At 59.3% G+C, this 27793-nt stretch overlaps 1 protein-coding gene across 2 annotated transcripts; it reads left to right on the top strand.

Annotated features, from left to right (window-relative positions):
• Nucleotides 1-3227: 3227 nt before the first annotated feature.
• Nucleotides 3228-22857, top strand: GGA1 (golgi associated, gamma adaptin ear containing, ARF binding protein 1). Of its 2 annotated transcripts, XM_057740833.1 has the most exons (17): nt 3228-3608; nt 7518-7602; nt 8871-8946; nt 10043-10141; nt 11140-11263; nt 11692-11792; nt 12477-12557; nt 13682-13822; nt 13897-13978; nt 15081-15188; nt 15865-16017; nt 18857-18921; nt 19394-19560; nt 20015-20208; nt 21271-21440; nt 21674-21784; nt 21877-22857. In XM_057740833.1, the coding sequence occupies exons 1-17, from the start codon at nt 3566-3568 to the stop codon at nt 21985-21987; spliced, it is 1911 nt and encodes a 636-aa protein (XP_057596816.1). In that variant the 5' UTR covers nt 3228-3565; the 3' UTR covers nt 21988-22857. The 2 variants fall into 2 exon arrangements, with proteins under 2 accessions (XP_057596816.1, XP_057596817.1); XM_057740834.1 differs by lacking the exon at nt 21877-22857 and having other exon boundaries at nt 21617-21736.
• The last annotated feature ends 4936 nt before the right edge of the window (nt 22858-27793 follow it).

Below are 27793 nucleotides of genomic sequence, written 5' to 3'. Positions count from 1 at the left end.
AGGGCTCAAGAATGAATGGTACGTATCTGTCCATCAGCCAATTAACGCAGAGCAATATTTGCATATTGCCTTCCTATTGGTGAAGTCCGTGGTCTTCACCACAGACTTCCAGCCAGTGGAGGGAAGGTCATAACATCGGCCTCTATGGCCACACCCTCCTGTAAAATCCAGGTCCTCCTACCGGCTGGAAAGGGGTATTGGCGGTGAGAAAGGGGGAAAGGCTGAACAGGGTTGCTCAGACCTGTCAGTCCCTAGTCCCTGGCCCCTTATTCTCTAACCCCGTAGGAACACAACTCAGTCACACAGCAGGTGTGACCCCACCTGGTATACCTGAGCTGGGAGAGGCTGATATTAGGAAGAGCTGAGGCACAGGGAGGTCGGGGACTAGGGTCCGACTAAGCTGCAGTGGTCGTCCACACCACGCAGTCAGACCATCGGGATGGGTCGGCCGTTACCCTAGACATGCACATCTCGGATCTAAGGTCCTCAAGGAACCAGAGCAGGCAAAGGGGGTTCAGGGAACAGGGGATGGACTGAGACAGGATAAAGCTAACTTTGGACTGCAAATTCCTGGGCCACATCCCCAGAGTCCTACTTGAATATGAGGTTGCCCAGGAGCCTGAATTCTTCATTAGTTCTCCAGGGGATTTTATATATATATTAATTAATTAATTAATTAATTTATTTATTTTTTATTTATTGGCTGCATTGAGTCTTTGTTGCTGCGGGCCGACTTTCTGTAGTTGCAGAGATTGGGGATGACTCTTCATTGCAGCGTACAGGCTTCTCGTTCCAGTGGCTTCTCTTGTTGCAGAGCCTGGGCTCTAGGTGCACATGCTTCAGTAGTTGTGGCGTGTGGGCTCAGTAGTTGTGGCACATGGGCTTAGCTGCTCCGCACATGTGGCATCTTCCTGGACCAGGGCTCAAACCCATGTCCCCTGCATTGGCAGGCAGATTCTTAACCACTGCGCCAACAGGAATGCCCCCCCCAACCCCCAAGGGATTTTGACAAAGGTAGTCACCTCAGAGAAAACCAGCAGTCCAGTTAGTTGATTATAGCTGCTTCAAGGACAGCTCAGCTCTACTTGCCCACCCCCTCCTAAGGGTTCTCCAAGTCACTCAGAGGCATACACCTGCAAATGGTGGAGATGGAAACAGCTGCCAAAGTCCCAGTTCCTGCATTTCCTGTTTCCCGTGTTGATCCTCCTTCCTTTCACCATCCTCACCTCCCTCACCATCCTCAGATCCTTCCTTCCACACCTACCCTGACCCCCAGTCTGGGCCAGGCCCTACCTGCATAGCCACTTCCTGTCTCCCTCATTAATCCCTGCTCTCCAGGACTCAATGAGGCGAGCCTAGAGCCTGGCTTCCCTCCCACACACACTCGCTGCACCCCTCCATCCATAAAGCTTAGGAATAATAGTTTCAAGTCATTCATTTATTCAATGCATGTTGATTACACATCTATGTGCCAGTTACTGTTTCCAGCGATGAGGATACATCCGTGAACCAAATAGCTGAAATTCCTCATCCTCACAGAGCTTACATTCCAGTGGGGGAAGAAAGACAGAAAATAATGAAGAAAGGAAGATAAGTGCTAAGGAGAAAAGTTTAGCAGAGAAAGTGGATGGAGAGCATGTGTTGGGGGTTCACTTTGCAGACACCCTTCCATTGAATTTTCACAGCCTTGTTTCAGATGAGAAGTCTGAAACCTAGGGAGTCTAAGTGACTTGTCCTAGGTCATACGGTTTAGAACGCAGTCAAGTCAGAATTTGAACCGTGGTCAAATCTATGCCATCTTCAAAAAGTGAGTCTTGACAGTGTGAATACGCCCCTAAAGCAATGCAGTAAATGCAGCTGCATTTTATTTCTGTAATAATTCATTTCAGTAATAAAAGAATCAAAGGAAAAGAGCTCTAAGTACATATTATGTTACAACCTTTATTGAAGAATGCAATAAACATACATATCACTTTCCTGTATAATTTTAATGGCCTGTGGGGGAGAATTTAGAAAAGTGTCCCAGTTTGCTGAATGGTTGAGTTTAGGGGAAAAACTGACCCAGCACATGCTTCTCAACTCCCTGATGAGGTCACTGCGGTTCTGCAAGGTGAATCGAGGTCGCTTGCCAGGGTGACGGCCGAGCAGAACCGGAATCGCCAGATTCCCTGTCTCGGTCTCGCTTTAACCCTCCCGGAGACAGGGAGGCCTGAGAGGACACCACGGGCCAGTTCCCCGGCAGGCCGCCAGGGGGCGACGGAATGCAACGGACCCCGGTGAGCCTGAAACCCGGCTCCCCGAGGCCGCGGGTGGGAAAACAGACGAAGGGAGTCTGTAAATAGAGGGGAGAAGGCACCGAGGCCAGGAAGTTTGTTCATTCAGCCCTCCCTAATTTCAGCCTGGCACTCATCAGTATCTTCCGCCCACTGTTGCCGCGTGGACCTCTCTAAAACAAAAGCCTGACTTTGTCACCACCACTCATGAGACTAACGACATCTCCAACATAGTTGACAAGAAAAAAAGCTAAACGCAGGACCTGCATGATCTTGCCCCAGCCTATTTCCAGGCCAACATCCTCCGAAGCCCTGTTGAAATACTTTGAATTATCTGACCTTATCATACTTTTTCTCTCCTGTGAGCCCTGAAACGTTTGATTCCTTCCACCTGGAATAGCTTCTCACACCAGATTTACCTGGAGAATTCTGTCTTTCAGCTAAATATCACCTTCTCTGTGAAACCTCCCCTGACAAGACAGCACCCTCCCATCCCCACCCCAGTTTGGGGTAGGGGGCCCCTCCTGTGTTGCCATTACCCCGTGGGCTTCCCCCATCACTTTGTGTAATAAATATCCGGCCTCGCCTTTCTCTTCCAGCGCCTGTCTCAGAGCAAGGCGAATACAGAGTGCATGAAATGATTGCAGAATGAATGCAGGAGACAGTACAGGGTTCAGGCTCTGCCACTCGTGTGACCTCAGACAAACTATCTGGTTCATGTTGTGAGGAGTAAATAGACAAATGTATAAAAAGTCCCTAAAACAATGCTTGGAACACCGTAAGCACTTAAACTTTTAACTTGTTTTCACAGCCACCAACTTATGTCATTGCCCTTTTAAGGGACCCTCCCACTTTTCCATCTAAACGGAAATACCCGCTCAGGGATCCGGAAGTGACCTCAGAGCCCCTCAAAAACATGGCCGCGGAACGTTCTTCCGGAAGCGGTCATAGGCATCTCGGTGACGCAGGACGATTTAGAGCGTCCCACAGGGTTTCCATGGTGCAGCCCTCAGCCCCGAGTCCCTCGGCTTTTTCTCCGGCCAGAGCGTTGTGAACAAGGCAGGCGGCGAGTCGCTCCCGCGACGTTGACGCCGTTGGGGGGAGGGGTTGGGCGACCAGGTGACGCTCTAGGCGAGGTCGTGCGCATCTCTATGGTGCCGAATGCTCTTGTGCGCCGCTCCCGCGCGTCGGGACGGACGTTGCCCCTTTAATCGACGGAGGGCGGTGCCGAGGAGGTCCCGCGAGAGCGGCGGGGGGCGGGGGGCGGTGCCGAGGCTGGGGCCCCGTGGCGGATGGAGCCCGCGATGGAGCCGGAGACTCTGGAGGCGCGAATCAGTGAGTGTCCGGGAGGGGCGCGGGCCGGACCGGAACCGGAACCGGGGGCACTAGGCGGGCCCCTTCCCGACGGGGGCGGGGTACGCGGAGCCCCCTCCTCACGCCCCGCCCCCGCCCGTTAGTGGGTAGTGTTCCGATCCCGTATCTCCGACCCTGGGGTGAAGGGAGACCCCACCGGCTGCGCTGACCGGCGATAGGAGCGGACGCCGCCCACCTTTCCGATTTCTGGGCCGCGACCCCCGGGTAGGAGTGAGCTGCGTCCGGCTCTGCGCCCAGAACCCCCGGGATGGAGAGAGCAGTTTGCAACCCCCTTGGGCCCAGACTTCTCCTCGGAGCGGACACTCAAGTCATTCCCTGGACCTCGGGAGGGAGCAAGCGAGCAGCCCCGAGGGCTGCACCTCACACCCGGGAGGGCTGCTCCCCCTTGAGCCCCGAATCCTCCACTCTCTGGCGCTGCATGGCGTCACTCCCTTCTGTCCTTTCCTTGAGCTTGCAACTCAGATCTGCTCGTTCCCCCGCCCAGGAAGATGGGGCCCACTAACCCACTGAATCCCCCAAGCTCTGGCCACATGCAGAGAAACCCCCAAACCGCACAGGCTTGGGAGGGTCCTGTCTCAGATTCCAGAAGTAATTTCAAGTTCTCTATCACTGCCTTCAATCCAGCGCCTCACATTCTGCACCCCCACCAAAGACTCTCTTCCCAGCCCTTGCTAAGTTTCTTGCAAAGGCCCCTGCATCCCCTCCTGTGTCTCCTCAGCCGCAACTTCCTACTACTTAGGCTTCTGAGTACTGGCCCCCACATCGTCCACTTGAGGTCCCCAGCCCATGTTGCAGAAGGTCCTCGGCTTTCATAACCCACTGCTGGACTCTGCTCCTGAGAACATGGTTTGCTTCCCCCGGACTAGTGACAGCTCCCTCCCAAGTCTTTCCTCCCGTCCAGCTCACATCTGCACCAGAGCCTCAGGGAGGCCTCTGGGTCTACCTTCATCTTAGCGCCTTGGCCCCAGGCACACCAAGGAGCTGCACAGGGTGGTTTGGGATTATGGGCAGCCCCCTTTAAGCCAGTCTTGTGCAGAGTTGAATCCTGAGGATGGTCCCAGAACCACACTGTCTCCTGGTGTTTCAGAGTCAGTCTGGCCAGTGGAGGGGAAGGGCGTGCAAAGGAAGCACTCGGCGGCCATCGAGACTGTTCTGGAATGCCACAAGTGTCCAGGTCTCAGCAGTAACTTGGGGGGGGGGAAGGGCAGGGCCCAGGCTGACAGATCTGACAGGCCGCAGGCTTTGAGCCCTGGATGCTACAGACCAGTGTCGGGTTTAGCAACAGTGGGGATTTTCTGAGAGGCCAAAGAGTCTGATCTGAGAAACAGACAGGAGTTCAGGACACTCAGGTTTGGCAGGAGGCTGGACTCTGATAGATTGGGGCTGAGATTATTTTCTCTTTTTCTTCTTGTTTGTGCCCTAGCAAAATTGTAAGCTCTTCTCTTGCAGTGATTGGAAGTGGAAAGTAGCTTTTGGTGGGTAAATGATGACATTGTCACCACTGTAGAGTGACAGGGTGGAGTCACCCCCCTGTTGTGAAACACTTCCCTCCTTCCCTGGGTGTTCTTTCCTGCTGCTGCTCCCCCCAGGTAGAAGTAAAAGGGCTGGGCGTTGGGGGCCAGGGCCAGAGAGGTTGGTCAGATCTCCTTGGACCCAGAGGCCCTCACTCTGAATCAGATGCAGAGATGTCTCATGATGCCACTACTTCTTCCTCACTGGCTTCTGACTTAGGAGCGGACTCTAGAACCAGTTTCTCCGTCCTCACTCAGACTCACGTGTCTCTCGCAGTTTAAGGGACTTCCTGTTTTAGGGTCCCCCCAGCTGGGTATCACTGAGTAGGCAGTATCCAACCCCATTCTATCTTTCTAACTGCAGACTGGTGTTCCCTAGCCTCTGGCTGTGTTGGGGGGCTGGGAGGCAGAGTAGATGGGGGGAGCAGCTATTTCTGGTGTTCCTGGGTGGTCAGCAGGGGCTTCATTTCTCCAGGGACTGGAGGGCTCTGCAGGGCTCCTGGAACAGAGATTTGTATGCGCAGAGAAAATACTTCACTCAGGTCTCTGCTCAGCTGTACCTCTGAGAGCCCTGCCAGAGAGCAGCACCCCCCACACACACTTTCTATACCTCCTCCCTGCTCTGGTTTTCTTTCTTCCTTTTTTTAATGCTGTGTTTTTCTTTATAGCACTCTGCAGCAGTGTACAGTATCCTGTGTTTGTTTATCCATGTAGTCAGTGTTTCTCTCCCTGGGCTGTGAGCTCCAGGAGGGCAGGGATTTTGTCTTGTCCACCGCTGCACCCCACACTCAGAATATTTATGCAATAAATATGAACTGAATGACTGGCTGTCAGGCACTGGGCTCCAGGCCTCCCGCTACAGCACAGGACCCCAAGTAGGCAGGCGCCACAGGCCGAGTCCCCAGCTCCTCCTGACCACAGGTCCTTCTGTGTCCCACCTCCTGGGCTGTTCCTGCCACACCCCCAGCTCAGTCCTTGGGTTTGGGCAGAACTGACCAGGACAGGGTACCACTTAGAGGCAGGCTGTTGGGAGGTGATGAAGACCCAGCTCTGGCTGTCCCCACGCCTCACCCTGCATGGAGTATGTTGTCATCCCAGGTTACTCCTTATTTTGCTCCAGCTCTACAGATGGGGCAACAGAGGTTTGGTGAAGTTATGAGACCTACTTAATTGGTTTTTTGGTTTTTGTTTTTATTGAAGTATAGTTGATTTACAATGTTGTGTTAGTTACTGCTGTACAGCAAAGTGACTCAGTTATACACATATATATTCTTTTTCATAGTCTTTTCCATTATGGTTTACCCCGGGATATTGAATACAGTTCCCTGTGCTATACAGTAGGACCTTGTTGTTTCTCTTTAATTGTTTAACCAGCGTTGGGGGTCAGGGGGTACTGTGTGGCCATGTTTGCCACCGCTTCCTGTTGGCCCTTTCCTGGCCACTACCCATTCATGGATTCGGATTCCCCCAGAACCTCTCTTGCCCCTGCCTGCCTGCAGCTGAGCCCGCATCCATTCACTCATTTACTGGAGGAGACGGGCGTGTGCATAAGTGGCTGGGATGCAGTGCAGTAGCAGACTTGGGCCCTCGATGGGGGTCAGGTCTGGAGGACACGGGAGAGAACTGCCCCGGCAGTGCTGCCCCGGGCAGGTGTGGCCTTTAGGGAAGGAGGAGGCGCCTCTGTCCTGCCCTGTGCTGTTAACCGCAGCTCTTCTCCTCACACCCAGCCCTTGAGCTGTTCCAAGGCACATCCTCCCCAGCCTGGTTAACTCCCTCCCCTGCTCCTCCTGTTGCCTCTTCCAGGCAGCATCCCCTGGCCCCGGGCTCCCCTGAGTCCCCTCCTCCGGTTCCTGGTTCCCACCGCTGGGTTCCTGGTTCCCACCACTCGTTTGCCTCCCTCTGTCACATTGTATTGAGAACCTAGCTGCCCTTGGCCCACTTCCCAGCTGCAAAGCTCCTTGAGGTTGGAACTGCTGCTTTTTTTTTTCTCCCTTACCTCTGGATCTCTGAGAGTAAATTCTGTGGGAATTATGGGGACACTTCAGGAGCAGAATCAGAAGAGGTGCGGTCAGGCAGGCAAACGGGTACAGCGGCAGGGGTGGGGGCAGTGGGGGGTAGGGGAACGACCCCTGAGCACAATCTCTAGACATGGGGCCCTTTGGGGAGAAGCTGCAAGGGGAAGCCAGTGGACAGCAGCTCATCTGTGCACTGACTTGACGGATGTCAGCGCTGGGGTCGTGGGACCGTGGGAACAGGGAGTCAAGGGGACGCCTTTTCGTGGCTCAGCCGTACACCAGGGCGGGGAGCGGGAGAGGCAGGGATCCCTTCACCAGGCCGCACTGACTCTCTCCTCCTCCAGACAGAGCCACCAACCCCCTGAACAAGGAGCTGAACTGGGCCAGCATCAACGGCTTCTGCGAGCAGCTCAACGAGGACTTTGAGGGGTAGGTCGCTTCCCCGTCTTTCGTTCACATACTCAGCACCTGCCACACACACTCCAGACCCTGACCTTGGGCAGAGACGAGGGTGGGTTGAGACCCAGTTTCCATTCTTAAGTGCTCCCCAGTTAACAGTGGCAGTGGGCAGTTTGTACTCAGTGCCACCCTCTGAGTTGGGCCTTGCTGGACCCATTTTATAGGTGAAGAAACCGAGGCTCAGGGGACTCAACAGTTGCCCCAAGATCTCGCAGAGAGAAAAAGGTAGTCCTGGGCTTGGTGAAGCCAGGGCTGCCTGACCCGCGCCCGTGCTTTATTGGGGAGGGCCTCCCAGAGAACTGTGTGCTCCCCAGCTGGGAGGGGCCGTCAGGCCCTTTGCTCAAGGAAGAACCAGAACCACCTGCATTAGAATCACCTGGTGTGCTTGTCAAAGGTGTCTGTTCATGGGCTGCGCCCAAATTTGGACTAGACTGCCCGGCAGGGAGCCTGGGGGGGCCGTTGTTGGGGGGGACGTTGTTAGCGGGCTCCCCAGGCGGCACTGCAGCTCAGGGAGCACAGCTCAGTGCTTTGCCTCCGCTACACCCGTGAGCACAGGCGCTCCACTCAGGGTGCCGTGAGGACAGCGTGACGTGTGTGCTCCCCAGTCCAGCTGCTCGGGTGCGAACCCCATCCCCTCTCTTAGGGGAGGCGCCTGGGCGAGTAGCCGGATGCCTCTGAACCTCCATTTCTGCGGCTGTGAAGTGGGTCCGGTAGTGCTGCCTACCTCGGGGGGCTCATGCAGGTTAGGCAGGAAGGTGGGTGTGAGGCACCTCGCATATCGTAAGCGCTCAGTACGTGTCAGCGATCACTGTCACTGGTGGCAGGTCTTTTATGGTCGGGTAGATGACATCACCATCGCCACCATGATTTCTTCCCACAGAACATTCTGTGCACGTGGTCATGTTCTGCTCCCAGGCTGGGCCCTTGCAGGCTGTGGCCATCTCTCTGTACTTGCCTCCACGGCAAGCCAAGGACTCGGCCCGTCACAGTTCTCAGTAAAGCTGGCCAAGGCTGAGCTCACGCCTGTCGAAGGTCCATGGCCTGCGCTCCCTGCCTGGCCCTGCCCTGTTGTGCCACAGTCCCCGGAGCCAATCCGGAGAGGGAGCTGGGCCTGTGCATGTGCCTCGCAGAAGCCACTGCGAGCCGCAGGTCCAGTGGGGATGCGTGGTGGCCCCCCCCCCCCCCCGGGGGCCCAGGCTCTGTGGCTAGTCTGGCTGTTTCCTGTTCCTCTCACCCAGGCCTCCACTTGCCACCCGGCTGTTGGCCCACAAGATCCAGTCCCCGCAGGAGTGGGAGGCAGTCCAGGCCCTGACGGTGAGGAGAGGGGAAGCGGCGCCATCTGCCTGGACCACATGGGTGGCACCGGGGGGGGGGGAGGGCAGGCAAGACAGGTTTTGGGGGTCCCATCGAGCTCTTCTTTAGAGCCCAAGGGAGTTGTGCTAAGATGGCCTAGAATGGGGATGTGGGCCAGCCCCTGAGGGTCCCATGGCAACCAGGGAACCAGTGGGCTGGCCTCCCACCCCAGACCCTGCACCGTTAGGCCTCTTGTGGGGAGGAAGCCCTAGGTCGTCTGGCCCAGGGATTCCCATCTCCAGCTGTGCCTCAGACCTTCAGGAGGCTGAATCAGGGCCCCACCCCAGATGTGCCGACCAGAACGCCGGTAGTGTGTGCATCGAGGAATCTACGTGTTTATAGAGCTCCCCAGATGCATTGTGGGGCCAGGCCGGGCCAGCCCAGCCCATCAATGGCCTCCAGACACAGGACAGCACTATGCTTCCCACAGGGGTGCGAGGGGTGACAGCTGGGCTCAGGGCAGAGGTATCAAAGCTGAGCCAGGAGCAAAAGAGCAGGCGGGTGCACAGCACGTGGCCCCCAAGCATGGGTCACATAGCAACAAACCATACAGCAAAGCTGATTTTAGGTGGTGGTAGGTAAACAGTTTTCCTTTTAGCAGTTGTGTATTTGTTTTAACATGTTAGGGTTTGCGTGTGTTTTTTTTCCTCAGATATTAGTTCTCTGATTTCCCATACACATAGCTTGGGGTAAGGCTAAGGTTGATGGTGCCTATTTACGTTTCAAAAAACCATCAAAGGAAGATAGTAAGAAAGTAATCTACAAGTGGTACTCAGATGTGGCCAAGCTGTGCAGGGACTAAGTCGGTGCTGCAAGTTGGGCATCGCCAGGCTCTCCAGGGCGGGGGGGGAGGGGGGCAGCCCTATCCCCCAGGGGTGGTGATCAGTCTCAGGGTCTCTGAGCCTCAGAGCCCTCTTTTTCCCCAAGAGTCATTTTCCCCCTCCTCACTGCCAGTCCCTGGGCTTCTGTGCCCTGGCTGAGGTGTGGGAGGGAGGCTGCCTGCCCTGATCCTGCCTGGGGGTCCCTGCACCTAAACCCCACCGCACCCCGCCCCCAGGTGCTGGAAACATGCATGAAGAGCTGCGGCAAGAGGTTCCACGACGAGGTGGGCAAGTTCCGCTTCCTCAACGAGCTCATCAAGGTCGTGTCTCCCAAGGTGGGTGCTCCCAGCACGTGCTCAGACCTGCACTGTCAGCGGGGGGTTGAGCAGCAGGGACCCCAGATTGGCAGGCGGGGATGACTGACTGGCCTCATCCTGACCCGGCACAAACACAGACCCTTCCTCAGGGTGCTCTTCGTACAGCTGAGTCCAGGACGGCTGGGCTTCCAGGAAGAATGCTTCCCGGCTGCCCGGTCGCCGGCTGGCTCGAGCTCGACTTTTAGGGAGGAGTGATTGCAGTAAACACAGAACAGCTTCCCCAGCGCGGGCTGCTCGTGCTCTGAGATCTCCCCCTGCAGACCAGGCCACAGTGCCCCACCTAGGTGTCTAGCGGACGGTCTCCCTGTCCCCACCTCACAGGAGTGGCCGCCTTGATGCCCTGGGTGCTGAGGCCCCAAACCTGAGTGTCAGAGCCTCTGCTGGGCCTGAGGAGTCCTCCCCAGGGCAGGTGCATGTGGGAGTGCTCCTGGGTGAGAGCCCACCCCCTTCGCCCGTGCTTGCTCAGACCCGTGCCGTGACCAGAGCAGCTGAATGACCCAGCAGCTCTTCTTAGGAGGTGACCAGAGCGAGAGCCAGTTCCCTCAGCCGAGTTTGCTGCTGGGAGACTGAATGGGGCCCAGGGCCGAGTGGTTCCACACCTGCTCCTTCCCTGGTCAGCCCGGAGCCAGGTGGCTCCTTCCTGAGGTCACAGTTAAGGTTCCGAGAGCTGGTACTGGGCTCTGAACCTTACCTGTGTCAGCTCTGCGTCCCCAGCACGGGGCCACTGCTGTCACCCCCACTTCACAGGCAGGGGACCAGGACACCCAGGGCTGGCATAGCTAGTGAGCAGCGGGACTTAGGAGGTGAGCTCAGGCTGGTCAGGTGGAATGTGAAGGTCGTGTACGCGGAGGTTTCTGAGGGAGTCCTGGGGAGGCAGCCAGGTTTGTGCTGGGGTTGGGGCAGTAGTGAGTGGGGCCAGGAGATGTGAAAGCCTCTTTTCCCTTCCTTCCCTGAAGTACCTGGGCTCTCGGACATCAGAGAAGGTGAAGAACAAGATCTTGGAGCTTCTCTACAGCTGGACAGTCGGCCTCCCCGAGGAGGTGAAGATCGCAGAAGCCTACCAGATGCTGAAGAAGCAGGGTAAGGCCCCAGAGTGGGGTGTGACCGCCTCCTCCCCTCCTCCCTGGGCCTCCGGCAGCTTCAGGACCTCTGGTGGCAAGGTCATGGGTCTGCCCTTTAACTTCTCAGGATCATAGAGCCAGTGGGGCCTCTTTATGGCTCTGCCTGAGGCCAGCTTGGATGGAGAGAAGATGGGTTTGAGTCAACCTTCCCCTCAGAGAGTGGTCCCCATGGGATGGCCTCAAAATATAGGCTCCTAACGCCCCTGCCCCATGCTGTCTGACATGGTAGTTCAGGAGCAGACCCTGACCCCCTCCCCCACCCTCAAAGCCCAGCACCAGCATGCCGGAGAAAGCCTGCCCTCCACCTGCCATCCTACCCTTGCCTGCCCACCCCCCCACCCCCCGCCTTGGCCCCTGAGACAGTCTCCCCACCACTGTCTGCTACAGGGATTGTGAAGGCCGACCCCAAGCTTCCAGACGATGCCACCTTTCCCCTTCCTCCGCCACGGCCCAAGAATGTGATCTTTGAAGACGAGGAGAAATCCAAGGTGAGGCTTCAGGGCGGGCCAGATGAGGACTCCAGGACCACTGGGGGTCAGCGGATTCCAGTCCCTGGCAGCCCTGTCCCTGGAGCAGAGGCTACACTGAGCACCGCTGCTGTGATGGGTGCCGGGTGCTGGGTGTTGAGCCCTCACGCATGCTGAGTGCTGCCCGTGTGGCGCCCTGCGCTCAGTAAATGCGGGCCTGAGGCTGGTGACCCTGGGTTGGGTTTGAGGGCATTTCATAGGTTGATCAGAAGCTTGCCTGTCTTTATGTCTGTGTCCCTCTCAACAACAGTTTTATTAGCTTTTTGTTAAAGAAGCGTGTGCTCCTGGGCAAGAACTTAAGCAGCACAGGAGGTAAGATATAAAGTAAAAGCTCCTCTCTACCTGGTCCAATCCCAGAGGGTAACCGCTGTTGAGTTTCCTATACATCTTCCCAGAAGAATTCTCTAGCGATAGTAATGTAATGTTTCGCACCATTTGTGGAGAACTGCTTTATGCCAGGCACTGTGGAGAGCACTTATGTGCAGTGTGTCACTTGTCCCATGGCCACCCCGTAAGGTGTCAGTAGATCCTTGCCATCCCACATAGAGTTTAGTAACTTATGCATGTCCCACCGTCAGGAAAAGGAACCAGCATGGGACCCCAGGCCCAGGGGCTGCCGTCACAGCCATGTCCCTCTGTCCGCAGATGCTGGCCCGCCTGCTGAAGAGCTCCCACCCAGAGGACCTCCGAGCAGCCAACAAACTCATCAAGGAGATGGTGCAGGAGGTGATGGCCAAGCCCAGAGCACAGGGAGGCGGCGGGATGGGAGGTTGAGCTGGGCCACCGAGGAGGGTTGTGCGTACGTGTGTGTGTGTGTGTGTGTGTGTGTGTGTGTGTGTGTGTGTGTGTGTGGAACCCTGCAGGGGCCCAGCTGGAGGGCTGTGACAGCAGGGAAAGAGCTGGCTGAGTCGGGGGGACCCCGTGGGCAGAGGCAGGATCAGTGTGTGGAAGGAAGAAGGTCCCAGCCGCCGAGCTGACCTGCCCTGGCTTCTGTGTGGCTGACTACCTCTTCCATAAAAGTTAGAGGGAAGTCAGGCCTTACTGTATTTAAAATATAGAATATTGTACATGCATATGTGTATATAGAGAGAATAACATACGTGTATTTTGTAAGTATGTACACCTACGTTGTGGGTGCATGTCGAAATCTTTTTTATTGGTAAGGGTGTAAGTCATCGGAAAAGGGCAGTCCAGAGACGCAGAGGGCAGACGTTCTGGACTGTCTTAGGGCAAGCTGTGTGCCCTGACCACCCCGAAAAAATCAGGGCGGCCAGACCACACAGCACAAGCCCCCCTTTCATTCCACAAGGGAAGAGCATGCGAGGTGAGCAGAGAGGGCTAAGGATAGCAGTGTCCCTTCTGCAGCAGCCTTTCAGTGCCATGAGCTTCCCACCACCTGCCAGGCACTGGCCGGGGTCACGGCCCGAGTTTCTCTGTTGTGCTTGGTGACCACTAAGGTCTCCACTTACTCTCAAGTACGGGAACCTCCTTTCAAGGGACAGACACAAGGAGGGCGAGGGTCGTGTAGAACCACAGGTGTAGGTCTAGGTCCCGGGCCTCAAGAATCACCTGGCAAGTGTGTTGGAAACGCAGATTCCCGGGCACCCCTAGAGATTCTGATGGGCTTGTGCAGAGGCCTGGGTCCAGGGTGCATTGGCAAGAGAAGAGGAAGTGAACACAGGGTTGGGAGGGCTTCCTGGACAGAAGTGCCCTGTCCTGGGCCCAAGGGGCTCTTAGCAGGGGCTGATCTCACACCCAGCAGACACCCTCCAGGGTGGTGTGGGACAGCACCCGGCTCAGGTCCAGGCCTGACCCGGGCTCTCTGGGGCTGTTTGCCGATGCCTCCCCAGGACCAGAAGCGAATGGAGAAGATCTCGAAGCGGGTGAGCGCCATCGAGGAGGTGAACAACAACGTGAAGCTGCTGACGGAGATGGTGATGAACTACAGCCAGGGCGGCGCCGCGGCCTGTAGCAGCGAGGACCTCATGAAGGTGCGCCTGCCCCCACCCCCCCACCCACCGCAGGGCCCCCGCGGGCCCTCACCTGCCCGCCCTGCTGCCCCCAGGAACTGTACCAGCGCTGTGAGCGCATGCGGCCCACGCTCTTCCGACTGGCCAGCGACACGGAGGACAATGACGAGGCCTTAGGTGAGCTGCAGTTGGGAGGAGCTGCCACCAGGGGGCCCCCTTCTCCAGCATGACCTTGGGTTTCTCCACGTTAAGGAAGACGGAAGCGGAGATCAGGGGCTGATGTGGTTGAGAGACCCTGTGGGCCAAGCCTCTTCGCAGGCACCTCATTTACTGCCTGTAAGCTGCACAGGAGGAAGAATTGCCCCTGTTTCACAGCTGGGGCTCAGGGAGGGAAGTGACCTGTCCAGATCAGAGAGCAGAGTGGCGGCAGAGCCAGGGTGGACCGGGGGCTGTCTCGCTGCAGACAGTGCCTCCCCAGTAAGGGGGAGCTGGAAACCTAGAGCAAACCCCTCAGGCCTGAGCGCTTCCAGAGCTGGGTGCCGTGGCTCCCGCCAGGGCCACCTGTCAGGGTCTCACCCTTGTTCTGTGCCACCACATCAGCCAGGGCCTCGCGGGCAGCGGTCTGGGTACCATGGCAGCCCCCGTTCATCAGGAATCTCCTGAGCGCCCAGCGTGTGCCGGGTGCCTGGTCCCCAGCCAGGAGGCTCGCTGCTCAGATCCCGCTAAGCCCTGGTCCCCAGGAGGTAACGTCGATGAGGACCTAGGCACTGTGCCAGGCACTGTGCTGGGTCCTGGGGGTGTGGCAGTGACCCAAACCAACAGAGCCGAATCCCCATGGAGCTTGTAGCCTGACGAGAGGAGACAAGGGTGTGAGTAGAGCAGTTTGTCGGACAGTGGCGAGGGGCATGGAGAAGAAAAGCAGGGGAAGGGCCCAGTGGTACAGGCTGGAGGTTAGAGACAGCCTCCCTGAAGTGAATTGGATAAAGACCTGAAGCAGGAAGGGGTGATGCCATGCAGAGATCCAGGGGTCTCCAGACAGCAGAGCCAGTGGGGGGCCTGGAGGCTGGGGCACACCTCCGAGTTCAGGGGCTGGCATGGGGCAGCACGGAGGAGACGGGGTGAGGGCACGTCTCGGAGGGCGTGAGTCTGAGGAGTGGAGATGGGCTGCCCCCAGGCCCCGCCCCTTCCCACGAGGCTTGGGATACATGTGGGGTGCTTGTCTGCCTCCGGAGGCTCCCACGTTCCTTCAGCCCAGCCTCTCCCCTCCTACCTGTTCTAGCGGAGATCCTGCAAGCCAACGACAACCTCACCCAGGTCATCAACCTGTACAAGCAGCTGGTGCGGGGCGAGGAGGTCAATGGTGACACCACAGCCGCCGCCATCCCCGGTGAGGAGGTGGCAAGAGAGCTGGGAGGGCCCACCAGTCGGAGGGGCAGAGGGTCCCGGGTGGGGTGCTGGGCCCAGAGCTCAGTGGCCCCTTAAGATGGGGGAGGCCCCACCGAGAGAGCTGGGGGTGGAGTCTGTGCCAGGCCTGCAGCTGCAGGGGGAGAAAGTCTGGATGCAGGACGGAGGGGAGGGAGCCAAGGGTTTTGCAAGGACAGGCAGAAGAAAGAAGGCCTTTCTTTCATCTGACAAATCTGGCACCTGTCTTGTGGGGCTAGATGACACCCCCGAGGCTTAGTTTCATTATCAGAAGTGGGCAGGGAGAGTTTGACACATAAACATTACAGGCTCAGCGCCACTCAGGGTAAAGGGACAGCCCTGGGGGACCCCGGGAGAGGGTAGAATTGGCCCTGTTTAGGAGAGGTGGGGGTGGGGCACTACACAGAAACAGCAGAGTCTAAGAGGGGCCTTCAAGGATAGGAGGCAATTGGCCAAGTAAGAGGGAAGCAGGAAGTATATTCTGCACAGAAGGGACATCATGTGCTAAAGAAGGGGCCTGGTGAGCAGATTCCAGGGCAAGAGCGCTGTGGCCGAGGAGGGGAAAGCGCGCTGCTCCCAGCCCCCGGGGACTTGGCGTGGCCTCCGCCCGGGGCTCGCCTGACTCCCCTCTCCCACCCCAGGGAGCACCTCTGCTCTGTTGGACCTCTCAGGCCTGGATCTTCCTCCGACCGGCACCACCTACCCAGCCGTGCCCACCCACCCTGGCGACCAGGCCAGCCCGGAGCAGCCCAGCACCTCCGTTTCCCTGCTTGACGATGAGCTCATGTCTCTGGGTGAGCAGGGGCCAGGCCTGGAGCAGGGCAGGCCCGGCTGCAGGTGGGGGGTGAGGCCCCCAGCACACAAGGCAGCGCTCATGCTCCTCCTCCTCCTGTGAGGCCTCTGGGGGGTGGGGGCTGGGCACCAGGCCCATTTCACAGCTGAGGAAGCTGAGGCTCAGGAAATGAAGGCGCTTGTGCCAGGTCCTGCAGTCAGAGGGTGAGGCTGGCCTCGCCTCTGATAAGCCCGCCACGCCTAGGCTCTGGCAGCCTGAGGGAAAACGAAGGGATTTCCCTGCAGCAGGTTAGAGCCTAGCACGGGGAGCTCCCCGGAAGAGGGGGGAGCTCTGGGCTCCGCAGCACCCGAAGCTTCAGGGAAGCCGGTGCCGGAGCACGAGGCACTCTGTGGCCCACGCGGGTCCCAGGCCAGGCCTGGAGTCACTGCAGGCGGGGTGGGGGCTCCGGAGCCTGATGGGGAAGCAGGCTCACCCCTGGAGAAGACGCAGAGGGTGCCCAGCCAGCCCAGCGGCCTTCAAGGTTCCAGCTCGGAGGTGCCGCGGCCCCACCTGACAGTGTGGAAGCGGGAGAGCCTCGCAGCAGCCCCCTCGGCACCGCCCTGAAGCTGTAAACAGATGGCGGCGGTCGGGCTGTGTCAGAGGAGGCCTGACCCTGGCAGAGGGGTCTCGCAGGATCTGTTGGGAAACTACCTCGGGAGCCGAGGCACACTGGGTTCTCTTGAGCGCGTTCTGAGGTGAAAACCACACCTGACGGACCTGAGAAGCGATGGGGCGCGGGGGGGGCTCCCCTAGCCGCTGCCGCCGCGCTCTGCGGTGTCTCAGCCCACCCTCACGCGGCCCGGGAGACGGGGCTGTCACCACCCCCGGTTTGCACGTGCCACGGCAAGGCGCAGAAAGGCTGAGTGATCTGCCCAAAGGGGCACCGGGCTTCGGACGAGGCCCTCAGGGGCTGAAGCCCCACTCGGAGCCTCTCCGCTGCTCTGACTCAGCTCCTCAGCTGGGAGAGGGGAGGGAGGACCTGGAGGGAGGACCTGGGAGACACAGGGGACAGCGGACCAGGGCGAGGTCCCCTCTGTGGGCCTGGCAGCCGGCAGCCCTCCTAGGAGGCTTTGAGCGCAGGGTGGCGGGGGCCTGCTTAGGAGTGCCGCCCGCCTGCCCCCTGTCCATGCAGAGGCGGGGTGACGCGGGGAGGGCCCCCCCGACACAGAGGTGAAGATGGGCCATCAACAAGAAAGTGCCCGCGCCAGGCAGCAGCTCCCTGAGCAGGCGGGGTGTGTGGCCCAGCCCCCAGTGAGCGGCTGTGGCGACGCCGCCTCCCCGTGAGAAGCGCTGTGTGCTTTGCACTTCCTGTCGCCTGGTCGCTTCGGCAAGAGCCCTGAGCCTCCAGCTTCCTCTGATGGCTGCTCAAAGCAAAGAACATGTGGGAACCAGAACCAGCAGGGGCAGGGCAGCAGCCGCCCAGCTCCGCAGCTCGGGGACCACAGAGAGGGTTCATCCTAGACGGTTCCCTGTGGCAAGAAGGGCGAGGGGTGGGGGTGGGGTGAGCAGCGCGCACGTCCCACCCGCCAGCGCGGGTGTCCCGGCGCCGGGCAGGCTGGCGTCTCGGTCATCCACTTCAGCCGTGACAACGGGCCTCTGGTGCAGGCGCTGCTGTTGTCTGCATCTTACAGACGGGCCACAGGAAGGCTGCCACCAGCCCCAGGTCGCACAGCTGAGAGGCAGAGCTGTGTTTGGACGTCAGTCATTAGGCCCTGCTCTGTCCAAGTCCGGACTCCACCGCGCACTTGTGACGGTGGGCAGATGACTTACCCCCTCTGAACTGCCGTTTCCTCATCCCTGAAGGGGGCATGGGGACCCCACACCCTCCTTGGAAGGTTGTGTGAGGACTGAGTCCATGTCTGCAGTGCCTGGCCCAGGGGGGTGAGCGCTGTTAGCAGCCTCCACGGTGCTGTCCCTGGTCTCAGAGGCATGGCCGGGGGAGGAGACGCAGCAGTTGCAGCCTCCCACACCTCACCTTTGCCTGTCAGGCAGCCCATCAGGCAGGACCTCTCTTATTCGGGCTTTGCCACAAACAGGATAACTTGGCTTCTCTTTAAAACTCAGGATGAACTTGGCTGTGGGTGTGCCTCCGGGGCTGGCAGAGGTCATACTGGCTGGTGACCTACTGCCCTCTACCGACCGGCAGGCAAGGAGCAGGCCCCTTCCAGAGGGGTCCCGGCCCTCCTCTGCATCCGTCAGCCAGCCTTGTTGGCACGTGCCAGGGCAGCCAGGGCCTTTAGAGTCTGCCCACGCCACCTGCGTGGCGTGCTCAGGGGTGCTGCAGCCCAGCCAGCACCGTGCCCACGGCTGCTCAGATTCTGGGCCGGGCCTGGGCCTAGGGCCCTGTGCACTGCGCCACGGCACCCTACTGACGCTCAGAGGGTGTCCCTCGAGCACAGGTTGCTGAGCCCTGCCTGCCTGGATCTGTGTGTTTAGGGACCTCCCTAGGTGTCTCCCACACCCTCTTCGCCTTCCCCACCCCCGCCTCCGGCTCCCAGCTGCCAGCTGATGAACGAAAGCAAAAGTCCTGACCTCAGTAGTTGAGTTAGCTTCTCAGTGGCAAGAGAGGAAGTGTGTTTGGGCCCGGGGAATGGGCTTTCGGGATCTTTGGTTTCTATTTCTGCTCTGCTGCTGGTTCCCTCTGAGTGGGGGAGGGGGGTTATCCCCTTTGAGCTGAGCCTCTCGGAGGAGGGGGCGCAGGGGGAGGGTAGAAGCCAGGGAACCCTGACCCAGCACATAGTCCCGCCAGCTCTAGCGCCTCTGCTCTTGAATCCAGCTCCTTCTGTCTTGCTTCCCTGCAGGCCTAAGCGACCCCACACCTGCCTCAGGCCCAAGCTTGGATGGTGCTGGGTGGAACAGCTTCCAGGTAGGAGGGGCCCACCCCGGGGACACAGCAGCTGAGAGAGGCAGCCTGAGGGGCCGTGAAGGGAGGGGTCGGCGGGAGGGCGGGGGGGGGGGGGGCAGGGGTGGCCCAGAGGTGGAGGCACCCATCGCCCCGGAGGGATGGAAGGAAGGTGGGTGGGCCTCTCCTCACTTACAGCGCTTTTCCCTGCAGGCCTCAGCCTTGGGTTTCCCTTGCGTTGAGAGGGGGGTTCCCTATTCCTTTTCTCTCGAGGGTGACTCAGGTCCTTGGAATGGGATGGTTTCTCGAGTAGAACCCCCAGACCAGGCCTGGCCCACGGATGGCCCTCAAGTAAGAGGGACGCGGGCTGGCAGGAATGTTCTCCACGTCGCAGCTGTCATCCACTGGGAGGGGAAGGGGCCTCAGGGCAGTGCTAGGTGACCTGACACATTTTCAGCACAGCCTCACCCACCTGCACCCTTTGTGTGCCCAACAGTCGTCAGATGGCACTGAACCCCCTGCCCCCGCTCCGGCCCCCAGCGTGGACAGTCGGCCCCCAACGCAGATGCCCCTGCCCTCGAGCAGTGGTCTCGATGACCTGGACCTCCTGGGGAAGACCCTCCTGCAGCAGTCGCTGCCCCCGGAGTCTCAGCAAGTGCGGTGGTGAGGGCACGCCCTGCCCAGACCCTGCCCCTGCCGCTGCCCCAGGCCCAGTTTGTTCCCGTGAGCAGCGCTGCCCCAGCACCCCCGTGTGCCAAGCACTGTCCTGGGCTCGAGGGACACGGCAGTGACCACAGCAGGTGCAGGGCCCGTCCAACAGGCCCGTCCAACAGGCCCCTTTGATAGCAAGGGGACCGTGCCCCGCTGACGCCCTCCCCCAGGCCTGCCAGCGCCTGACAAGGACCGAAGGCCCAGAGGGCTGCCCGTGAGGCGGGCCCTGACCCCGAGTGGGTGGGGGGAGCAAGAGCGGCCCGTTCCAAGGTGGGGAGACCAAGGCCAGAGAGATGGGGGGTGTCGGAGCCAGCCATCAGGGACAGCCAGGAAGCCCAGCCTTTCCTGTGCCCCTCGTCTCTTGGCCTCCAAAGATTCACCTCTCAATGCACCGCCCCCCAATAAGGGAGAAGCAGCAGCCAGCCCCCCGGCTCACGCTCCGAGACCTGCAGAATAAAAGCAGCTGCAGCTCGCCCAGCTCTGGCGCCACCAGCCTCCTGCACACCGCGTCCCCCGAGCCCCCCGGGCCCCTGCAGCAGCCCACACCGACCGAGCTCTCACTGGCCAACATCACTGTGCCTCTGGAGTCCATCAAACCCAGTGAGTAGGGCGGGGGCACGGCGGGTACCGGCTGGGCTGGGTCCGCTTGCTGCCAGCGGCCCCGCCCGCCTCGCCGTGCAGGCAGGAGCTGGATCTAGGGCAGCAGGTGGGAAAGCGGGGCTCCCCTTCCAGCCCTGGCTGTCTTGGTGGCGGGCTCTGGCCAAGACCCTTCCCCTTACCAGGACTCAGTTTCCTCACCAGTCCCAGAGTGTCACAAAACTGCATTCTGAACTCCAGGGTCCTAAACGTCCCTGGTGGTCCAGTGGCTAGGCCTTGGTGCTTTCCCTGCCGAGGGCCCAGTTCGATCCCTGGTTGGGGAACTGAGATCCCACAGCGCAGCCAAAAAAATAAAAAACTCCAGGGTGACCCAAGTAAGAGTACCTCTCATGGATGGCTCCTGTGCTCCTCCCAGGGAAGGCAGGGCCAGGACACGGGGAGGTTAGGGAGTCTCCCCCAGATCACAAAAGTGAACCAGGATAAAGATCTAGGTCCGAGCCTAGGCTTCTCCTGCCCAGGAGCAAAAGAGGTCCATTCGCGACACCAGGCCGTGAGCAGACAGGTGAGGACGGGCCCGTCCTCCGCGCTGTCCGTCTTGTGAGCTCATTGTGACGAGGGCATCACACCCTCGGTGTCCTCAGGAGCTGAGTAGTGGTGCTGCTGTGTTAGCATTGTGGAGGACCCTGAGCTCAGAGAAGCAGAGGGACTGTGCCAGGGTCACACAGCGGGAGTGTGACCGCAGCTCACGCACAGCCCTTCACTCAGGCACGCTGGGAGCGGCCGCCCGGCACTGCGGGAGCCCTGCTGGGATTCAGTTCCAGGGTGGGCGTCCCGCCTCCACCATGACAGTAGAAGTGCACCTGCCCGTCTGGGCCCCAGGCGGTACCCTTGACTGCACTGCCATCCAGGGTCAAGGCAACAACCTGGGTCTGGATCTGCTCGTTCATTCCCAGCAGAGCAGCGAGTGCCTGGAGTCAGCCAGGTCGCGAGAGCTGGTCAGACGTGCCTGGGCTCAGGCTTGGCACCAGCCCCACTGCCATCGCCCTCTCCCCTCTCCCCTGCCAGGCAGCATCTTGCCGGTGACCGTGTACGACCAGCACGGCTTCCGGGTCCTCTTCCACTTCGCCCGGGACCCGCTGCCCGGGCGCTCTGACGTGCTGGTGGTGGTGGTTTCCATGCTGAGCACCGCCCCGCAGCCCATCCGCAACATCGTTTTCCAGTCAGCTGTCCCCAAGGTGACTCGGGCAGGCTCCCTCCTCAGGGCAGGGTGACTTGGGGCTGGATGGGGACCAGCTCTCCGGGGGGGGGTTGGGTCTCTGTCTCTCTTTTTTGGGGAGTCGGGAGGTAGAAAAGAACCCAAGGACAGGGCCCCAGAGGAGGAGCTGGCATGAGGCTGGGCCTTCTTCCCCAGGGACTGGGGAGGAGACGCCAGGGCTAGCTGTGCCCCACCCCGCCCTCCCGTCTGCAGGTCATGAAGGTGAGGCTGCAGCCGCCCTCAGGCACGGAGCTGCCAGCATTTAACCCCATCGTCCACCCCTCAGCCATCACCCAGGTCCTGCTGCTCGCCAACCCCCAGAAGGTGAGGGGCCCAGCTATGACAGGGTGCTGCTGTGGGGTCGGGGCAGCCTCTTCTCCCCCTCTGACCCTCCGCCTTCACCATCTCTGCTTCAGGAGAAGGTTCGCCTCCGCTACAAGCTCCTCTTCACCATGGGCGACCAGACCTACAGCGAGATGGGGGACGTGGACCAGTTCCCCCCGCCGGAGACCTGGGGGAGCCTCTAGAACAGAGGGGGGTTGGGGAGAGGAGGGGCAACGGAACTGGCCACCACCGAGCCTGGGTGGGAGGCTGTGGTGGCCTAGGACACCCTTTGTCCCCACGGCCATATTCCCCGGGTCTGGTGCTTCTCCCCTCACCCCCGCGGCCCCCTCCTTCCTTGCTCCTTCCCCTGCCGAGCCACACCCAGCAGGAGGCTGGGCCTGGGTTTGCGCTGGCGGGGACCTTCATCACAGGAGGGAGCCTGGGGCCGGGGAGAGCGGCACGGCCCCGGGAGGACGTGGGGTCGTGGGGGAGAAGCGCGGCTGTCAGGCAGGGGCCAGGACCTCCGGCCCAGCCCCGACCCCAGCGTGGGAAGGGGTCATCCCTGCCTGTCTCTTATGCCTTATGGGAAGGCCCAGCCATAACTCGGGGCCGTGCTGGAGCCGGGACCAGCTCAGGCCTCCCATAGGAACCGGGTGACTGTGGGGGTGGCGCCTGCACCCCCAGCTCTTTGCACTGTCTGGTGTGTGGTTTGACTCTCTTAGCTTTTCTCTCTGAGTGGCCCTGTGGTCACTGTCTCAGGGGGCCCAGTGGGGGGAGTCTCACCTGTCCCCCACTCCTCCTGGGGGTCTCACTCCACCCACCTGGCCCCTTTGCTGTCAGGCCTCCGGGGGGACTGTGGGGGCCATGTGACGGCTGGCCCAAGGGTCATGCCAGAGACGGGTGGCCCCAGCTGGGGGCTCCCAGGCTCCTGGCCAGGGGAGGTCCTGCACTGGAGTTCTCAGTGTCTTTCATTCATCGGGCTTTGTCCGTCCACCTGTCCGTGAGCAGAAGTGGGGTCAGTGCGTGAGTGAGAGCAGGAGTATTTATGGAAATAAAACGTCCTTTTTCCTGGACCAGCTGCTCTCGTGGCCCTTCTGAGGTAGAAGCAGTCAGAAGGGGTCCAAGAGTGGGAGGTCCCCGGGACTGCCCTGCAGGCCTCTCTGCCTCTCCTTGGAGGTCAGGCCACGGTTCATCTCCTCACCACTCCCAGTCCCTGCACCGGAAGAGGCCCTGCTCGGGGGCCTGTGGCCACTGCTGAGTCACCAGAGAGGACCCAGGGCTGTCTGTGGTGGGCCCAGAGCCGTCCCAGCTGGAAACGAGTGGCTGCTCAGACCTGCCAGGAGCCCCAGCTGCTGCAGATGCTGAGGGAGGGGCCCCTGGCCACTCACAACTTCCTCTTGCTGCGCTCAGCTCTCAAAACACAAGTGCAGTGCAGCACCACCCAAGGCCGTGCCTCAGCTTCTCCGTCCCCCAGAGGCTGCTCCCAGGGAGCAGGGTGCCAACTGCAGCTTGTTTCTGGAGAGGCCCAGGGACCCTGCATGGGGTCCCTGCCATTCCCAGCTGCACACACACACACACCCCACCCCCCCCGGGTTATCAGTGTCTCTCTAACAGGGAGGCTGGGATCCAGGCCTGGGAAGTGGCTTACAGGCTGGCAGCTAAGGGAGCCACCAGCGGGGAGCAGGTCCAGAAAGAGCTAGTCCAGCACTTGCCCTGTGGTGGGGAGTCTGCCCCGTGCCCTCTGCGCTCTGCTGGGGAGAGTTCCTGCTCACAGACATCTGGGAAAGGCTGCCTGCCATTTCTCTTTTCTAGCAGATGGCGGAAGTTCTGCATTTAAGACACCAATTTCACTTTGTCTAACCTAGCATTTCCCAGTCTGAGATTCGGCGCTGACCACCTTTACATAGACACTGCTGAGGCGTGCTGGAGGCCAGCCCAGCCTGTGTGATCTTTTCCATTGGGCAAATGAGGGCCTTTCTCTGTACCAGGCCGGCACCGGAAGTGCAGGGCAAGAGCTTCTCCACGTGGGGCAGTGCTGTCGAGGGCACAGGAGAAGGAGCAAGGCCTCTGAGCCAGCGTTTCCAGCGCCTCCCCCGCTGGAGCCTCCTGTCAGATCCCCATAGTGTGACCACCTTCCTGCACCCGCGCCTTCAGCCTGACCCCTCAGCCACGTGGCCTCCTTCCTGTTCCCCTCCCTGTCCGCCGGGTAGGACTCTGCCTTCTGCTGTCTCTGAAAGAGAATCTCTTGTGGGAAGGTTCTTCCTTTAAATGAAACAAAACCCTATTCCCTGGAGCGTCCCCCTGGGGTCCCAGGAGCATGCGCTCTACAGGCTGTGGAAGGGTTGGCGCAGGCCTGTGACTGCCAGCTGGGAGCCTGGGCCTCTTCCAATGGGTTCTCTGGCTTGCCGTGGGACTTCGCACAAGGTGCTTCCTTCTCTAGCCTTTAGATTCCTTGTTTGAAAAGGCGGGAGGGACCCAGTGAGCTGTAAGGCCCCTCAGAGGCCTCCTGGAGAGTCCTTGCATGTGAGTCCCCCAGGCTGTCGGCTTGCAGTGACCCAGATGTCACAGGGACAGGGAGATCCCTTCAGTCTTTTGGACCACCCTTCCCTCTTCCTTGTCTACCTGTCCAGCTGTCTGCTTGTCCGTCCTGCAAGTGCCTCTTGAGCAGCCCCCGTGCCAGGCACAGCCTTGTCAGAACTCACAGCCTGGCATGGGACCCTTGAGCCAAGAGCACGACCACTGAGAGCTGGAAGGGAGGTGCACGAGAGCTGCCGCAGGACCCTGCACCTGTCTGAGGGGCTGGAGCGGCGTCTAATCAGAGGAGGGGACCCTTTGCCTCCGTCACCTGGAGGAGTCATCTCGCAAATACTGCACATCCATCCAGACACAGGTCCAGAGCCTCTGGAGACCCCAGGCTGGAAGAGGGTACACACGGAAGTGTCCTCTGACTCTGCAAGGGTCACCCCCACCCGCACCCCCCGCCCAGGAGCAGTGGGACTTCCCAGGCCTTGAAGCCACACTTCCACTTCTATTTGTGTGGCTGGAGGCAGCAGCTCTTTTTTTAATTTTTTTTTTTATAGCAACCACAGCGCACGGCACTCATCTGTTCATAGCAGCCAAGAGAAACAGGCCACCGCTCGCCTGGGAGTCTGCCTCTGCGGTTCCCTTGATGCCCCCACCCCCGTTCTCCGCTGGCCTCCTGGTGGGGGCACAGGCCCTAGCCTGGCGCTGCGCTAGGCCTGCAGCATGCAGCCTCTCCCTCCAGCTGCCCCATGAAAATGGGAAACTGAGGCTCAGGGAGCTTATACAGTGCCTGAGGGCACACATTAGGGCCCCAAGTGTGACCAGTAGTCCTGTAAGGTGACCACCCTGACTGCACATCTACCCCCCCCCCCCCCCACCATCGGCTGCTCTCCTCTGGAGCCAGGGTTTAGGGCACACGCTTTCCAGGGCTGTCAGGATTGTGGTGGAGTCCCCGTGCCTCAGCTCCACCCAGGGTTTCCTGGGAAGTCCTTTCAACTGGAGGCGGAGGCAAGGAAGTTTTCAGAGCTCCAGAAATAATACCACACGCCTAGCTGCTCTGGGCAGAAGCCTCTACTTAAGAGGGCAGCACCGATACGGCCACAATTTGTCAAGTGTCTAAAATGGGATGTTCTCGCTCAGTGCTGCGGCCCCACAGCTGACCCTGGCTACCACCACCTCGGCGTCAGCCACTGGCCTCCCTGCCCACATCCTGCTGGACGTTTCCCAGAACGTCGCCGGTGTTTGCAGACAATCTGCACTGAAGCCTCTGGGCCCGCTAAAGCAGCCGCGGGATAAAGGCGGGGCGGGGTGCAGAGGGGGGGTGGCAGGGCAGGCAGAGAGAACATTTCTGGAGTCTCCAGGCACTGCTGTCTGGCACAGCAGGCGAGCACGTGGGTGCTCTGGAGCCTGTCAGATCTGCGTTCTTACTTGGCCTCTACCACGTAGCCAGCCAGGAGCCTGGGTCTGCTCACCTATAAAACTACACGATACCAACCTCACTGGAGAATGTGCTAAAGTACATGACAATAAGTGCCATTGTCCCCAGGCAGCAGGACACATTTAGGGGGCAACTGAGGCAGGAAGGGGGGGCAGTGGTTAAAGGGTCTTTCCATTCCTGACTTTGCAGGCTGAATAATAAACAGGGCCAGATACTGTCCTAAGCATTTTACATATTAATTTATTTAAGCCTCACAACGACCTATCAGGTGGATGCTATTATTATTCTTAAGCTACTGAGGAAGACACAGGCTCAGAAAGGTGAATGACCTCCTCCCAGGTCAGCCAGCTAGTGAGAGGCTGAGCCCACGTGGCCGGCTTCATCCACACCAGTAAGCTCTGTTCCTGCCATCTCCTGGGTTGGAAATAAATGTCCATTGATGTGATGTCTTCACTTGCCATTCAAGTCAGCTGTGTTTATTGAGCTCATGGGACAGTGGCACCTTGCTAGGCCCCTGAATTCAGTGTGAGTCAGACAGGACCCAGGCCCTCTTCAGGAGGAGACCCAGCAAGTCACTGGAGAAGGGGTGGGCTGGTGACCTCTGAGGTCCCCTTCCACATCTGCAGTTCTAATACTATGATCTCAACATTCACTGCGTTCAAAAGTCTCTGATGACATCCTTCAAAGGAGCAGCCTATGATCCAAACTTCAGGGACTTCCCTGGTGGCTCAGTGGTTAAGACTCCGTGCTCCCAATGTAGGAGGCCCAGGTTCAGTCTCTGGTCAGGGAACTAGATCCCGCATGCATGTCACAACTAAGGAGTCCACGTGCTGCAACTAGGGAGACAGTGAGTTGCAACTAAGGAGCCCACCTGCCACAGCTAAGACCCGGCACAACCAAATAAATAAATATTACAAAACAAAACAAAAAACTTCGAGACTTCCCTGGTGCAGTGGTTAAGAATCCACCTGCCAATGCAGGGGACACGGGTTCGAGCCCTGGTCCAGGAAGATCCCACATGCCGTGGAGAAACTAAGCCTGTGCACCACAACTACTGAGACTGTGCTCTAAAGCCCATGAGCCACAACTACGGAGCCCGAGTGCTGCAACTACTGAAGCCCAAGCTCCTACAGCCCATGCTCCTCAACAAGAGAAGCCACTGCAATGAGAAGCCCACACACCGCAATGAAGACCCAAGGCAGCCAAAAATAAATAAATAAACTTATTTAAAAAAAACTTCAGGACTTCCAAACTTTATGTGATTTTTTTATGATCCAAGCGTGCTCAAGCTTAAATATACCCTAAAATATGACCCTTACCCAGCTAAAAGTTACAGCAGCCTGCACATGGAGGACCCAGGGGCCCTTCCTACAAAGGCTCTTGGGCCTGGCTGGCTGGAGGGGAGTCTAGAGCCCAGATGGGAGGTCCAGCGCTCAGGTGGCCTCATTCCATGGCTCAGGTGTTTCCACAGCAGCTGCTGCTACAGCACACATGGACTGATCCCTCCCCAAGCTGCAGCCGGGTGCTCAGGCCCAGGCAAGATTAGGAGAGACAGAGGTAGAAGCCAGGCCTTGCCCTCAAAGACCTTCAGAACAGCTGGGGAAGTGGACAAGCCCAGGCCAGCATGGTCTGGGCCAGAGGCAGGGCTGGAACAGGGTTGGGATCCCATGTAGCCTGGTGATTTCCCAGATGGCTGGACAGTGGCACCTGGTATCAAGTTGCTGCCTGGGGAGTCTTCAGTTTCCTAGTTCTGCACACAGTAGGTTATGTCCATTGCGGAGACAGGGGAAACTGAGTCACCACGAAGTTCTGGGATCTGTCCAGGGAGAAAGGTGGAGAGGCCAGGACTAGAACCCAGACATTGCAAAGAATAGCCCCACATTTTAAGAAGCCAAGTCTAATGCTGGACTCTGATGTCTCCCTCCACTGAGGTATTCCTCAAGCCCTGGCGCCTTCTAGAATCCCCTCCAGGTCTTCCAGCTGGGAGAAGGGAAGTGAGCAAGGAAACCTAGCCTGGGACCAATCTCCTCATCCTGGCCTAAGCCTTT

This window comes from Hippopotamus amphibius, chromosome 7 (assembly GCF_030028045.1).
Source record: "Hippopotamus amphibius kiboko isolate mHipAmp2 chromosome 7, mHipAmp2.hap2, whole genome shotgun sequence".
Lineage (NCBI taxonomy): Eukaryota > Metazoa > Chordata > Mammalia > Artiodactyla > Hippopotamidae > Hippopotamus > Hippopotamus amphibius.
This window is presented reverse-complemented; position numbering and strand designations above follow the sequence as displayed.

What these genes read in the sequence shown, in the direction of transcription:
- GGA1 (XM_057740833.1), top strand. Translation starts at nt 3,566, where the DNA reads ATGGAGCCCGCGATGGAGCCGGAGACTCTGGAGGCGCGAATCA. An exon ending in TCAAGGAGATGGTGCAGGAG is followed by an intron (nt 12,558 to 13,681) that starts GTGATGGCCAAG and finishes ATGCCTCCCCAG; the next exon opens with GACCAGAAGCGAATGGAGAA. An exon ending in TCTGGAGTCCATCAAACCCA is followed by an intron (nt 20,209 to 21,270) that starts GTGAGTAGGGCG and finishes CTCCCCTGCCAG; the next exon opens with GCAGCATCTTGCCGGTGACC.